The 13,242-nt window shown below is 38.3% G+C and overlaps 1 protein-coding gene across 1 annotated transcript in view; it reads right to left on the bottom strand.

The window, feature by feature from the left end:
* The window catches only part of Hpgd (15-hydroxyprostaglandin dehydrogenase), a 28,025-nt gene extending 15,334 nt beyond the window's left edge, over positions 1-12,691 (bottom strand). Inside the window, exons 1-4 of the mRNA XM_059244649.1 lie at positions 12,228-12,691; positions 11,864-11,987; positions 8,585-8,691; positions 1,503-1,599 (exon numbers count right to left, since the gene is read on the bottom strand). Of these exons, the coding sequence (XP_059100632.1) occupies positions 1,503-1,599; positions 8,585-8,691; positions 11,864-11,987; positions 12,228-12,320 (421 nt within the window). The 5' untranslated portion in view covers positions 12,321-12,691. The remainder of the gene's footprint in view (positions 1-1,502; positions 1,600-8,584; positions 8,692-11,863; positions 11,988-12,227) is intronic.
* Positions 12,692-13,242: the final 551 nt, after the last annotated feature.

Genomic DNA, 13,242 nt, shown 5'->3' with positions numbered 1-13,242 from the left:
AAGCAAAATGAACACTAGATTGAGGCCCTTAAGTTGCTCCTCTTGATGACACGTTGGAACTTGGGGTTCAGGCCAGCTCCCAGCGTGTGTGTCAAAGGAGGGCAAGCTGCAGTGTCACAGGAAAGTTAGCAACAGCCTTGAGGGTCGGGACCCCCCCTCCCCCATGAGGCCTGGAGGGACCAGCCAAATGAAAAGATTTATTCAAGACAGGGTTTCAGTTTCCTTTATGTTCTTCCTAGGCTCATAATCTTGGATAAAGAAGAGTTTAGACTCGCTATCAAGTGTGAGCAGGCTTCTTAAATGTCATGATTTCACTTGCACCCTTCTAGAAGCATTGGTGAATTATTCCGAGAAATTGTGTTGTTGCTGTTCATTTGTTTGAGATGGGGCATTGCTGCTGGCTAAGCTGGCTTCTAATCTGGGCCGTCCTCCTTCCTCCTACCTGAGCTCCTTCAAGTGCTGCTGATACAGGTGTGGACCAGCACATCCATCCCTGACTGGAGTTGTAAAAAGTATAGTTACTTAACTGAGTCGCTCCACACATTGGCGGCTGTTATTGAAGAATACAGCATTTCGCTGACACTAAACCACTTTATTCTGAATGAAAACCACCTTTGGATTGATTGTGTAGCTTCATTTCTTCAGTCCTTGGTGTGGCAAAAGATCAGCTGTCCACTGAAACCATTTTTCTTACATGTACAATTAGAAAATATTTTCCAGATTTTTCAAGTAGCTCGATGAATCATGGGTCAAATTCTGCACTGGAATGCAAGCACAGTAAGGTCTGCCATGGCTTGGGTGGGTGGGGGTGGAAGAGCAGTGATGTGTCCTCCACATGCCTTACTTCTTTCTACTGGACAAAAAGGTTTCTGCCTACCGCAGATCAACACTAGTAGGTCCGTGATAGAGGTGAAGATCTTCTGTCAGCCAGGTTTTCCAACTTGCTGTATATAGACTAGGTACCCAGGACTAAAAATTTTGCCCTTGATAATATACAGATGTTGTCAAAACTAATTATATCTCAAAACTAAGATGTGTTTGGATATTGTTTAACAGCTTAACATACACCAACTAGTACAAATGATGTCACATTTTAAAATTACACATTCTCACTAAATTCACAAGGGAGTAGAGATAGGTGACATCACATTAGTAGTTTTTATTTTGTCAAAAGTTTTTTTTTCACAAGTATGACTGCTTGGAAGTATTAAAATAATCTTTGAAAACAAGTAACTGGAAATACACACACACACACACACACACACACACACACACACACACAAAAGCAATATCACCGTAAAGATAACTTTGAAAAGAAGTAACAGATACATTGTTCAAATTTTTTGTATTATGTGTAGAAAAATCTAAAAAATCTTTAAGGAAACAAACAACCAGATTTAATTCAATCTTGTTGTGATGATTCATATACTTCACAGATTTACTTCTGTGGTCCAAATTATCAGTAAGAAAAAAATTCCTGTTAAAATGAGAATTGTTCTTACCTGCTAGTGAAGACATGTTGATGATGACGCCGCCTTCGCCTCCATTTTGCTTACTCATGTAATCCAAAGCAAGGTAGGTCCCACTGATAACAGAAACCTAACCCAGGAGCAAAAATGGAAAGAGCGATACAGCTATTAGTCTTTATCTTCTGTCTGCATACCAAACATGTTGCTCACTCAGGTATGTAGGGAGAGCTGCAAGTATAATCAATGAGAGTTTTTGCATGCTTTAAATTTTTAATTGCTCCTGATTTGCTTTTTTTTTTTGCCCTCCTAACATTAGTGTAAGTTATCATATTTCTACATAAGTTCACCTAACTTATGGGCATATCTATGTCTGGGCATGCAGCCTATATCCTCAAGAGTAATTTCTCTTTTCATATGGACACCCATAGAGAAAATTGAATTTTCATTTGCAAGCATGTACATTCTTATCAGCAGTGTACAAAGGCTCCCTTTTCCCGACATCCTTGTCAACATTATTTTATTTACTTTCCATTGACGGTCATTCTGACTGCCATGAGATAGATCCTGTCAATTTCATTTTCCTGGTGGCTAAGAATGTTGGAAGTTTGGTTGATGTTTATGGGTTACATTTGTATTTTTGTCTTTTGAGACTTGCTGGTCCACTTTCATTAGCTCATTTATTGATGGTTTTGCTTTTTTACTTCAAGAGTATGTTTATTTTTCTCTTTGAGTTCTTCGTATATTCTGGTTACTAATCTTTCATAAGATGAATAATTAGGAATTTTTTTTCCCATTCTGTAGGCAGTCTCCTCACTCATTTGTTTATTTTGCTGTGCAGAAATTTTTGACTTTCACAAATCCTACTTGTCAGTTATTACTATTATTTCCCAAGGACTGAAGTTCTTTTCAGAGAGCTTTTGCCTATGTGTGTATCTTAAAGTATTTACTCAGGATTTTCTTCTAAGACTTCCAGAGTTTTAGGTCTTACATTAATATCTCAGAAACATTTTGAGTGGGTTTTTGTACAGAGTGAAGAACAGAAATCTAACCTCTTTCTTCTACATGTGTATACCACTTGTTGATGAGACTCTCTAATGTATGTTTTTAGCATCCCTGTGAAATTTCAGATAGTTTTAGCTATGATGGTATAAATGTGAGTTTTCTATTCTATTCTATTGATCTACATACATGTTCTGCGTTAATATCATGTTGCTTTTGTTACCATAACTCCAAGTTGTAGTTTGAAATCAGGTATTATGTTACCCCAAGAATTGTTCTCTTTTCTCAGGATTGGATTGCTTATCTAGGGTCTGTTGTGCTTTTCACACAATGACCCAGGTTGGCCCAGATCTCACTATGTAGCCCAAGTTAACTTTGATCTCAAGGAAGTTTTCCTGCCTCATCATCCTTTGTGCTGGGATTACAGCATAAACTATCTATTTTACATCTATATGCATCTTCTCCATGTAACACAGTAGAATGTGACCTTCCTAGAATTAGTGTAGACACTGGCTGATGTGATTCAGTCAGGGAAATTTCATCCCCCTTTATAGTGCTATGTTTGAGACCTAGAGTATGACCCAGCTATGGCTAGTGAGACCTGTGGATAGAGAGGTGAAGGTGGAGGTGAAGAATAGGATCATGAAATCTGTTGTTCTTAGGAAAGGTATGAAGAAATGGCTACATTTTCCCCTTTACATTGCTTGGTGACTGTTCAGTCACTGTAAAGCACAGCTAAGATACTAACATCATGAAGACGAAACCTGAGTAAAAGATGGCGGGGCTAAAGAGACCAGATCATGAGGAAAACACTGGTGTACAGTGTCGGATAATCCTGAGCCCTTCAGTTTGGGGAAATCACATGACTCTTTTCTAGTTCTAATTTGAGCGGAGACTTTCTGCTACTTGGACACAGTCTTTAGACATATCTACTACTTAATATTATTCCACACTGTTGATGGCTTTATTCTGATCGTCCACTGTTTCCCTGCTTACCCCTTCAGTGGGAACTCAACTTCTATTCTAACTTTTAAGAACTTCCTACTCTCTGAAATAACTCGAGAGAAAACTGATAGTATGTTTCCTTTTACTTCTCTGAACTCTTCTCTCTTTCAGCTTAAGCTTTTCAAAACTGAAAATTCACTTTGGACAGCTTAATTCTTGCTTTATCTATACTTTACAGTAATGCACAGATAAAGGTCAATAGGCCATGAGTCTGAAACTAGGGGTACATACTAGTGTTTTCCTTCTTTTCATTTGAAAAAGTACTTTCTTAGAAAGTGTTTAGGGAGATTCCATTTTCTGCTAGTATGTCTACAACAACAACAAAACAAAACAAAAAAAAGGTAAGTTGAAAATTCTATTCATTTAAGCATTTTTCCAGTTAAGCAAGGGCATTAAATAATTAATCACACTTCCCTCTAAGTGAAAAAAAAAAAAAAACACCTAAATGGATTACATAAGAAGGAAAAATATGTACATGGCTGAAATTACTAAAATCAGTTCAATTCTGTTTGTTAATTTCTGCCCAATTCTTCAGCATGCTTGAGTAAGGTTCTAGTTTACACACATTAGTATATGCCTTTATTCTGATGTTTAAAGCTTTCCTGACATTCTGCTTCTGTGTTTCTAAAAATCTTCAAGTTGCAGTAAGATAAGAAATGCACAAAAGTTTATGCTTCAATTTTAAATTTTTTTTAAAAAGTGTATTTTGTTTTATATGTATGACTGTCCGCCTGTCAGTATGGATGGGGATCATGTGGGTGGCCAGTGCCTTTGAAGATCAGGGGAAGGCACCTGATCCCTGGAACTGGAGTTACAATAGGGTGGTGAGTCACTCTGTGGATGCTGGGAACCAAACCCGTATCTTCTGCAAGAGCAGCCAATGCTCTTAACTGTTGAGACATCTCTCCAGCTCCCTAGTTTTAAAGCTTTAAAAAGCAGGATTCATTTCCATATTTTCTGTAGAGGTGGACAAGGGAATATTTTTCTTAACCGTCTAAGTTCAAGAACTGAATAACTTTTTAAGTTAAAGTATTGATGGGACAAACTTTAAGGAATATCCAATGTTTGGGCTGTATACAAATAATATTTGCACTTTTTTTTTTACCATAAAAATCTTTTCCTTGTTCCAGATTTCACACAACACAACACACACACACACACACACACACACACACACACACACACACACTGAACTTTTAGAAAAATCATAGAATGAAATATTTCTTGTTAATATTTCTTGGTTTTGAGGAATGCATATATATAAAATATTGGATCACTAAATCAAGCATCAAGATAAAACTACATGACATTTCTAGATAAAACAGATTATAAATTGGTTCTGTGGTATTATTTAAGATACATTGTGAATGTAGTTAAAATTCTGTTCTTGACTTCATAGGAAAAAAATTCTCTAACTTCAAAGAGGAGAAATTCCTTAACTGTTGACAAAATGATCAAATCAACATGTTCAATCAATACTTTTAGTTATGAAGAGTCAACTTTTATATATAATACTAAAATTGTAATTAAAACCTATTGCAAGTGTTAGAATTTTTTGCTAATTGCAGTGTTCTGTAACTTACAGTCATGCTTTTCTATTCCTCTGTACTGGAAATAATTCTCTAGTAACACAGACATCTAGAAAAAACATACCCTGTTTGCTTTCTTTCTTATCAGGTTTCACATGTTTCTACAGCACACATACACAGTGTACATACATGCATACTCAGAGAGACATACACGTATATTTTTCACTACTAAAATTCCCAATCTGTCATTTCTCCATTTCCCTCATCTTATTCCCCTTCTCTTGACATATTTCACAGTTTATAGTTCTTACACTACATTGTAATTGAGAATATTCTGGCATCTAAACCATGCAAACTTGCTTTTTAAGGTCGTTATATTTTCTCCAGGCCAGTTCCCAAAGAACATTAATGGAGATTATTTTTCTGAAATCTCCTTCATTGTTTAATTTTTCATGTCTGAGTTTTTTTTTTTTTTTTTTTTTTTTTTTTTAGTTTTTCCTTGTTTTGGTGCTAGATATAATGTCTTCTACTTGGCTAAAGATACTTAAATTTAGCAATTCTTGCTAATATACTTCAGCTAGAACTTTCCTTGTTACAGAGTATCACTGGCAGCAAATGGTTACATATTTCATTTGCTATTAATCTCCTTTGGAGCCAACAAAAGCAAACACATTAAGAACAATGCTTCTTTAAACTAACCTAAAGAGGGAGCAGATAATTAGCTTAATGAGACAATGTATTTTTCCCTCCCAGAATCTTTACCCCAAGTGCAGCAGGCACCTACTAACCACAGTGAGGTTCTGTTGGGTCTGCTCAGGTTTCTGAGTCCTGACTCAGGAGTAACTCTCCTTTTTTCCCCTCTCTCTTCCATTTTTGTCCTTTGGGGGCTGGTCAGAGTCTTGTATACTCTGTGGAATACTTTGGGATTTTTTCATTCTTTTTCTGATGTTACTCTCCCCACTGTGTGTCTGTTGTCTGCCATGGCTGACCTCCCTGTGGGCTCAACTCCAACAGCATGCTTTTTTGCTTTTTCTTAAGCTCTTATTGATGAATCCATAATAAACTTTTTATTTAAGCAGCAACAGTTCTGCCTGTTTTCTCAATTCATCTCCTTATTAGAGGAACAATAAGGCAGAAAAATCCACTTCATATGAAAAGGAGATTGTGCACAAATATATATTCTGGTACCTAGAAGGGAAATTTGCTTTTTTGAATGTCTCTGTAGTAACACTGGGCTGTATCCTTCACACAAATTGTGTCCTATTTAACCTTAATGGTTCTTAGAGGCAAGAAGTTTAACTTCTTTCACAACTGTGAATGTCAAGGTCAGAGATATTTATATAGAGTCCATAAATTGTTACATTCAGGACTAAACTTTAGTTTTGACTAATTCCGAATATGCACCCCTTTTTTCCCCAGAGGAAATCGGTAGTCAACTAGTATTTCTGGAAAGATAATCATCAATAGCAGCTTTCTATTTGAATATGCCAAAGGATTCAATATATGTTAATTATTTATCAAAATTAGATTGTATTTCTCATCTGCATGGAGATGAATTGTTTATGTTTACAAAAGCTTCAAAATGTTAAAAGAATCGCATTATAGAATTGCTTTACTAATATTTGAAGCAATTCTATACCTACCTACCCGCCAAAGTTATTACAAATTTGCAAAGTAACCAGAGGTCAAGTATAACACAGTGACTTCCTGTGTGAGAATACAGAGTACTGTTTCATGAGTTTTGGGGATAATAAGCTTAAAAATAGGAATTATATGGACCTGGAGAGATAGTTCAGCAGTTAAGAGCATCCTTTTTGTTTTTTCCTGAGGGCTGAGTTCAGGATTCATATATATGAAACAGATAATTATACCATTGCTCTGTACCTCCATTCCCAATGCATCCTCCTGAGAAATCCCATCCAGCATATTTCCACCATTCTCTTAGAAACTCTGCAGTGTATAATTCCATTAGAACTGTTTTTAGATGCATAATTCATGCTAGCACAAATTAAGTTCTTTGAAGGCAGAAAATTACTTTTTGTGTTCTTAGAGGGTAGAAATACAAAGAATCTTGTACAAATTAATATGAGTGGTTTTGTGTGCGTCTCAGTGTTTTGGCACAGTCCTTGGTGATTTGCCAAACCATCTCATGTGTGTGTCCTTGCACGTTCATTACTTTCCATAGTTATCCCTCTCTTATTCTTCACCCTGCTGATCTCATCAGCCCTTCCCACACAGGAAATGCACCCATTCTACTGTCTCACAAGCCATTTTTGAGCTTCTCCCTTTCTCTGAAGGCAACTGGAGGGCCATTTGTAACCCCTCAGAGCTCACCAAGAATGTTCTAGATAGAATGAGTATTTGCAAAATCACAAACGATCATTCTGGCAATAGATCAGTGGTAGGCAATAAATCCATGGCAACAAATCAATTAGATCAGGACCCCTAAACTCACTTCGGGGGGGGGGGGACAGAACAAAACAGAAAACATGCTCTTAACTGCTGAGCCATCTTTCCAGCCCCATCTACTTGCTGTTTTTAAGCTTATTATCTCCTAGGAGGAAGCTCATGAAACAGTACTCTGTATTCTCACCCATGAAGTCATTGTGCTGTACTTGACATTTGGCTGCTTAGCAAATTTGTAATAACTTGAGCCAGGGCATGGTGGCCCTGTATAAAATCCATCTGACGTTTTGTTTTAGCTACACACTTCTTAACATTCTGCTTTTGTTCCTGTTTTCTTGCAATGCTGGGGAAAGGTTTGAGTTTTATTAAACCACAATAGCCTTATGTTGAGGGTGTTCATAAAATGTTATAATCTATCCACTTGTACAACACTGGATGAATTAAAAACCTCATTTTAAAATTTTACTCACAATTTACTTCAGAGCTAACTCATCTTCAAATGTGGATATCACACACAAGAGCATGCATGCACATGTACACACACACACACACACACACACACACACACACACAGAGAGAGAGAGAGAGAGAGAGAGAGAGAGAGAGAGAGAGAGAGAGAGAGAGAATTACTGAATTTTATGGCAAAAGTCTTAATAACTATAAAGTTCAATGATCTCTTTAACCTTGTTTTCTGATCTATTTTTAGAATTCAAGACTTGTTTTTCAAAACTTAAGTTGAGTCAGGGTTTAGCAATCTTAACTTGTTAAGGACTAGACAGTAAATATTTTTAGCATTGCAAGCCATGAGATTTTTGTCATAACATTCAGTCTGCCGTTACTGCACAAAGCTAGATGCAGAAAACATAACAATGACTTCAGGGTTGTATTCTAATAAAACTTTATAGATACCAAAATTTCAGTTTCACTTATTCATGTATGTCAGGTTATTGGTGAACTGTTTGTTTTTGCTTCTCTTTAATATTTTAAGACATGTTTTCATAATTACAAATATCAAGTATCATCATATTTATGAAAAGATAATTTGCTAGTTTTCTGTAACTTCCATTTTTCTACACTGAAGGCCATTATTGTTATTCTATGACTATAATAACATTTTAGATATGCAGAAGTGATACTGAATAGTCTTAGTGAATAAGTGAGTCTAATATAGCTTACCAAATTGATTTGCAGAGTCTGTTCCCAGTTTTTCTCATTGTTCACTCCTGCATTATTGACCAAAATATCCAATCTTCCAAAATGGTCTACGACTTTTCTAAAAGTATCTAATAAAAAAAGAGAAAGAGATTTTCATTTTCCACATATGTATTTAAATAATTTCCTATGGATTTCATTGAGTCTACTTTATCATTTTATTCTATTTCATTGTTGTACCAGAGGTTGAATTTAGGACCTGACATTCTATACAAGCACTCTCCAACTGAGTTATATCCCTAGCCATCTTTCTACTTTTTATTTGGAGTCAGGATCTCACTACATTGCCTAGATTGTTGTTAAACGTAGAATCCTCGTTCTTCAGCTTCCGTAGCTGAAATTACAGGCTTGCACTACTAAATTTGGTGGGATTTTTAAGTCTACTTGACCACTTAGCAAGAAGTACACTCATAATCTGGTTCTCAGTAAGTGGTCTGCAGACTAACTCTGGGTAATACCTAGAGTTACCCAAATGTTAGAAATGCAGTATAGTTCTTGCATGCCCACTGAATCAGAATCTTACTTCAACATATCCTTAGATGATTTGAATTCATGTTAGCATTCTATAATCAATAAATTGATGGAGCAGATATTAGAGAAGTGAGCATTGCAAACTAAGAGCCCTCCTGAGTTCGGTCTGGGCAGTTAGTATCTTTCTCTTCTTAGAAAATTATTGTAACTCCTTGGTATAGACTATAATACACATTCTTTGCGTTTGTTTGCAGCAAGGGTCAAATCTAGGGCCTACACACTATAGAAAAGTGCTCCACCATAGTGACCATGACCCTAGCTTTTCAAATATCCCCTTTTAATAAGCTCTATTGTATACATGAAGCATTAAACTAACTCAGTACTCATGCATTTAAATCCATTACGACCATTTTTCCAGGAATCTTTGCTGTCCTAATTAGTAAAAGATTACTTTTTATTCAGTTGATTTCACCATGTTAATGTTACTTTCTTGTTTCATTCTTCCCTCTTATTATCATTACTACTTTACATTATGGATTTGTATAAAACTGTGTTAAGTTGGAGAAGTTTATATAGATTCCAAGACCTGAATCTCACACATTGCATTGTCTAACCATCTATCAAAGTCTGTAAACCCTCTATATCCAGTTCAAAGTTGGCCTTACCATTTTGGTATTGGGAAGCTCATATTTCTTAAAGCATCCTTTTATGAAGTTCTATAGATTTAACAAGTGGTCACTTTTATTCTATTTCTATTACTTCAGCCTATAGACAATAACTATGTTTTTTTTCCTTTCACGGGGCATAAGTCTATTTCCAGCCCTGCAAGTGAACACATGGGTTTCTTTAAATAGGCAGATCAATCCAAAATTTAATGTGACTGAAACAAATTTATAGAATTATTAACAATCATCAAATATTTTTGGGGAGGCAATAAACACGCAAGTTGATTGTGAAGCGCATTTTCCAAGATTTTACATAAGCATCATTTTATACTCATTGGGCCAAACTGGAAAACAACGAAAATAATAACAATAAAACAAACTTTTTTACTTTTTAATGGATTTTTAAAACCATTTCTTAAGTCTTCAATTGGTTCCAGAAAAGGTCAAGGAATATTAACCTGCCCCTGCCCCTTCTATCCTAGGTTTAAGTTATTAAATACATATGTCTGATTTTTCCTCAGTTTTCTTTCCTCCTAGTTGCCACTGCTTTGATTTTGCCAAAGTGCCCTGTGCCATCTGCTTTTTGACATATCACTGAGATCTTGGTTCACGTGACTTCAAAGTTTGGCTCCCTCTGACATTTACATGCTATGACACTCTATACTTCACCTAAATGTCTGTGTTCTTTCGGTTTGTTAATTTGTACAATAACATGTCTAGATGTCTCCAAGAACCCTTCCAACTCTGCATTGTAACAATGTATCTAAACAGTTTCACAAGTCCCGGGCAGCCTTCAGTTGTGACATTGTGAGCATCACTGTCATCCTTCCATTTTATGCCTGTTCACTCTAAACAACAGGTGAACTTCTTATGATTGACAGGCCTTCCGGGTCATTTATTATGTGTCTGAGTTTCCTTCACAATTACTTATGCTTAATAAATATCTTCATAGCCATGGTACTCATTTTAAATACTGGCAAAATAACTTACATTAAATGTCTTGTGTAAAGCCATACGAATTATCTATACTGGTCCTCTATTCCAGCAGAATAAATGTTGGCTCTTGGTTGAACCTAAATGTCATTAACATGCTTTCAATAAAACTATCCTCTGGCAAAGCATGCCTTGTTAACGACTGCCCTTAAAAATCTGTTCTACTCACGCATGCTAGCTCTATTGCCTGACATACCATCACTCATATTTTAATGACATTCTCTTTAACCCAGTTTCCCTTATCTTTAGACTCATTGTCTTCTAACAGATCAGTCCATTTTATTCATAGGATATCTTAAGCTGTAAGACACCTAGGACCTCAGTATCCCTTTAAGCTCTAGCGTGGACCTGGTGTAAGTTTTCTGACTTCTGGATTAAAAAAATGTGCCTACCAATTTACTTCATTCCTTTGAATAACAACCTTGTGAAAAACCAATATTTTTTCCTATGCTTCCCCCCTGGGAAATTTTCTTTATGAAAATTCTTGGAACCCTCTATACAGCCGGTGCATAGTGCCGACGCCAATATTCTTCCCGATGTTTCGCAAGTCTATTTTAAGAGGTCACAGAAAAACAGGAAAACATTGGGGAAAGGCGATAGAGTCTTTCCTTCTTTCCTTCTCACATCACACAGTAATTATTTTAAGAGCCATCTTAGAGGGGGGAAAACCCAGAGAAAACATCTGGCTAAAAGTATGTGGTTTGCCTGTGACCCTGACCCTTGAACTTGGCATCTGCTTGTCATTTAACTGTGTCTTCCAGCTTTCTGGGAGTTATTGCCACAGTTCCTCAGCCTGTCCCCTCAACCGAGTAATTACTGTAGCAGCACTGTCTTCGAATACACAAAAGACATTGGATTACATTATGTGCTGCCAAGTAACTAAAATAAAAGGATTTCTTAGGCTGTCCTGTCTTCCCTTTAGTTTTTACGGCCATTTGGATTGTCAGAAAGAACCCTAACAGTCCAAACTATCCATGGGAGCTTGAAGGTCACAGCTTCTTCCAAGGGAGCGATGCTGGCGTTCAGCCTTGTCGGGCTCTTACCTGGCAGTCTTCAGGTTGCTGCTTGCTCAGGGCGTGTTCCCAAGTCTATGGGTTGATTTCCCATGTCTTACCTCTCAGCTGTTGCTGGTCAGCCACATCACACTGGACGAACAGAGTCTTCTGAGGTTCGAACTGCTCATCCAGGGCAGCTTTACACTTTACACCTGCCTCGAGATTCAAATCCACCAAGGCTACCTACAAACAAGAAGAGAGAGAGAGAGAGGGAGCAGGTCTTGTGTGCAGCTCTGCCACACCAAGCCGCGGGACACACGAGCAATGAATAAACAAGACGCTCCCTTCTTAGACCTCAGAATGTGCTCATCCAAGTTCGGGTTCTCTGCCAGCCAGCGGCGTTGGAGGTCTGCTAGCGAGCCTGGGGCTTTGCAACCCTCGGGGCTGGGGCTCCGGCGTGTGGGTGGACAGAGAGGTCCTTACCTTGGCGCCATGGTGTAGCAGAGCCTCGGCAAAGGCTCTGCCTATGCCCTGCGCTGCACCGGTCACCAGGGCCACTTTGCCGTTCACGTGCATGGTGGGTCGCGGCTCCGCCGGGGGTGGGCGAGCTCCGCGTCTCTGCGCGGCTGCAGCTTTTATGGCCCCCTCTGTGCGCCTGTGCAGCGGCCCTAGGAGCTCCCTTGCCAGTGGGCGGGGATGAAACTGTCAACCAGCGCCTAGGAAACTGTCCCTCTGTCACCTGCCCCGGAGCACCCGGGGCGACCCAAGGTGACTTTTGCCTTCTAGGCTTTCCGGTTTTGCCCATGGGAGAATTTGCTCTCAAGCCTCTGGTTGCTTGAAGGTTCTGAGCTGACGGAGGAAACACAGAAAGGAAGGGGGGAAAAAACTTTCTTAAAAAGTTTCTTGGACTACTCAAAGGCTAATCCTATAGGAGAGCAGAGGAGAGGCTGAGGAACCGGGATTTCTCCTCCCACTCTTGACGGATACTGAGCTACAAGCAAGCCAAAGAATGAACACAAAATGTTAAGGGACGGTTCTCTCTCTCTCTCTCTCTCTCTCTCTCTCTCTCTCTCTCTCTCTCTCTCTCTCTCTCTCTCTCTCTGTGTGTGTGTGTGTGTGTGTGTGTGTGTGTATTAAAGCTTTTGCATCATTTCTCATCTCATAAACGAATACTGTTGTAAGGTAGGAGTGAGCAATGATAACTTTATTTACTGGCGTTTTGTACAAGTATCGGGCATGAGAGTTTAATTTTGCTCTGACCTTAAACTGAATCATATTTCAGCGCTAGAGCTTGAAGAACCCCCTCAGCGATCCTGTTTCAGAACTGTGCCAATCGTGTGTCATCTTGGAAGGTCTGTACTCATGCCTTCGCTTAGACTGTCAGCATCGCTGGTAGCCTGATGTATTGTGGCTTTGGTGGAAGCTTACTCATTGGATGGTCCTGGCCCCCCGCAAGGCTCAGTTTCTAGACTTGGGTTGGAGCCCGCAAGAACTGGAG

Source organism: Peromyscus eremicus, chromosome 17 (assembly GCF_949786415.1).
Source record: "Peromyscus eremicus chromosome 17, PerEre_H2_v1, whole genome shotgun sequence".
Lineage (NCBI taxonomy): Eukaryota > Metazoa > Chordata > Mammalia > Rodentia > Cricetidae > Peromyscus > Peromyscus eremicus.
Note: the sequence above shows the minus strand (reverse complement) of the source record. Positions and strands in the feature narration are given on the sequence as shown.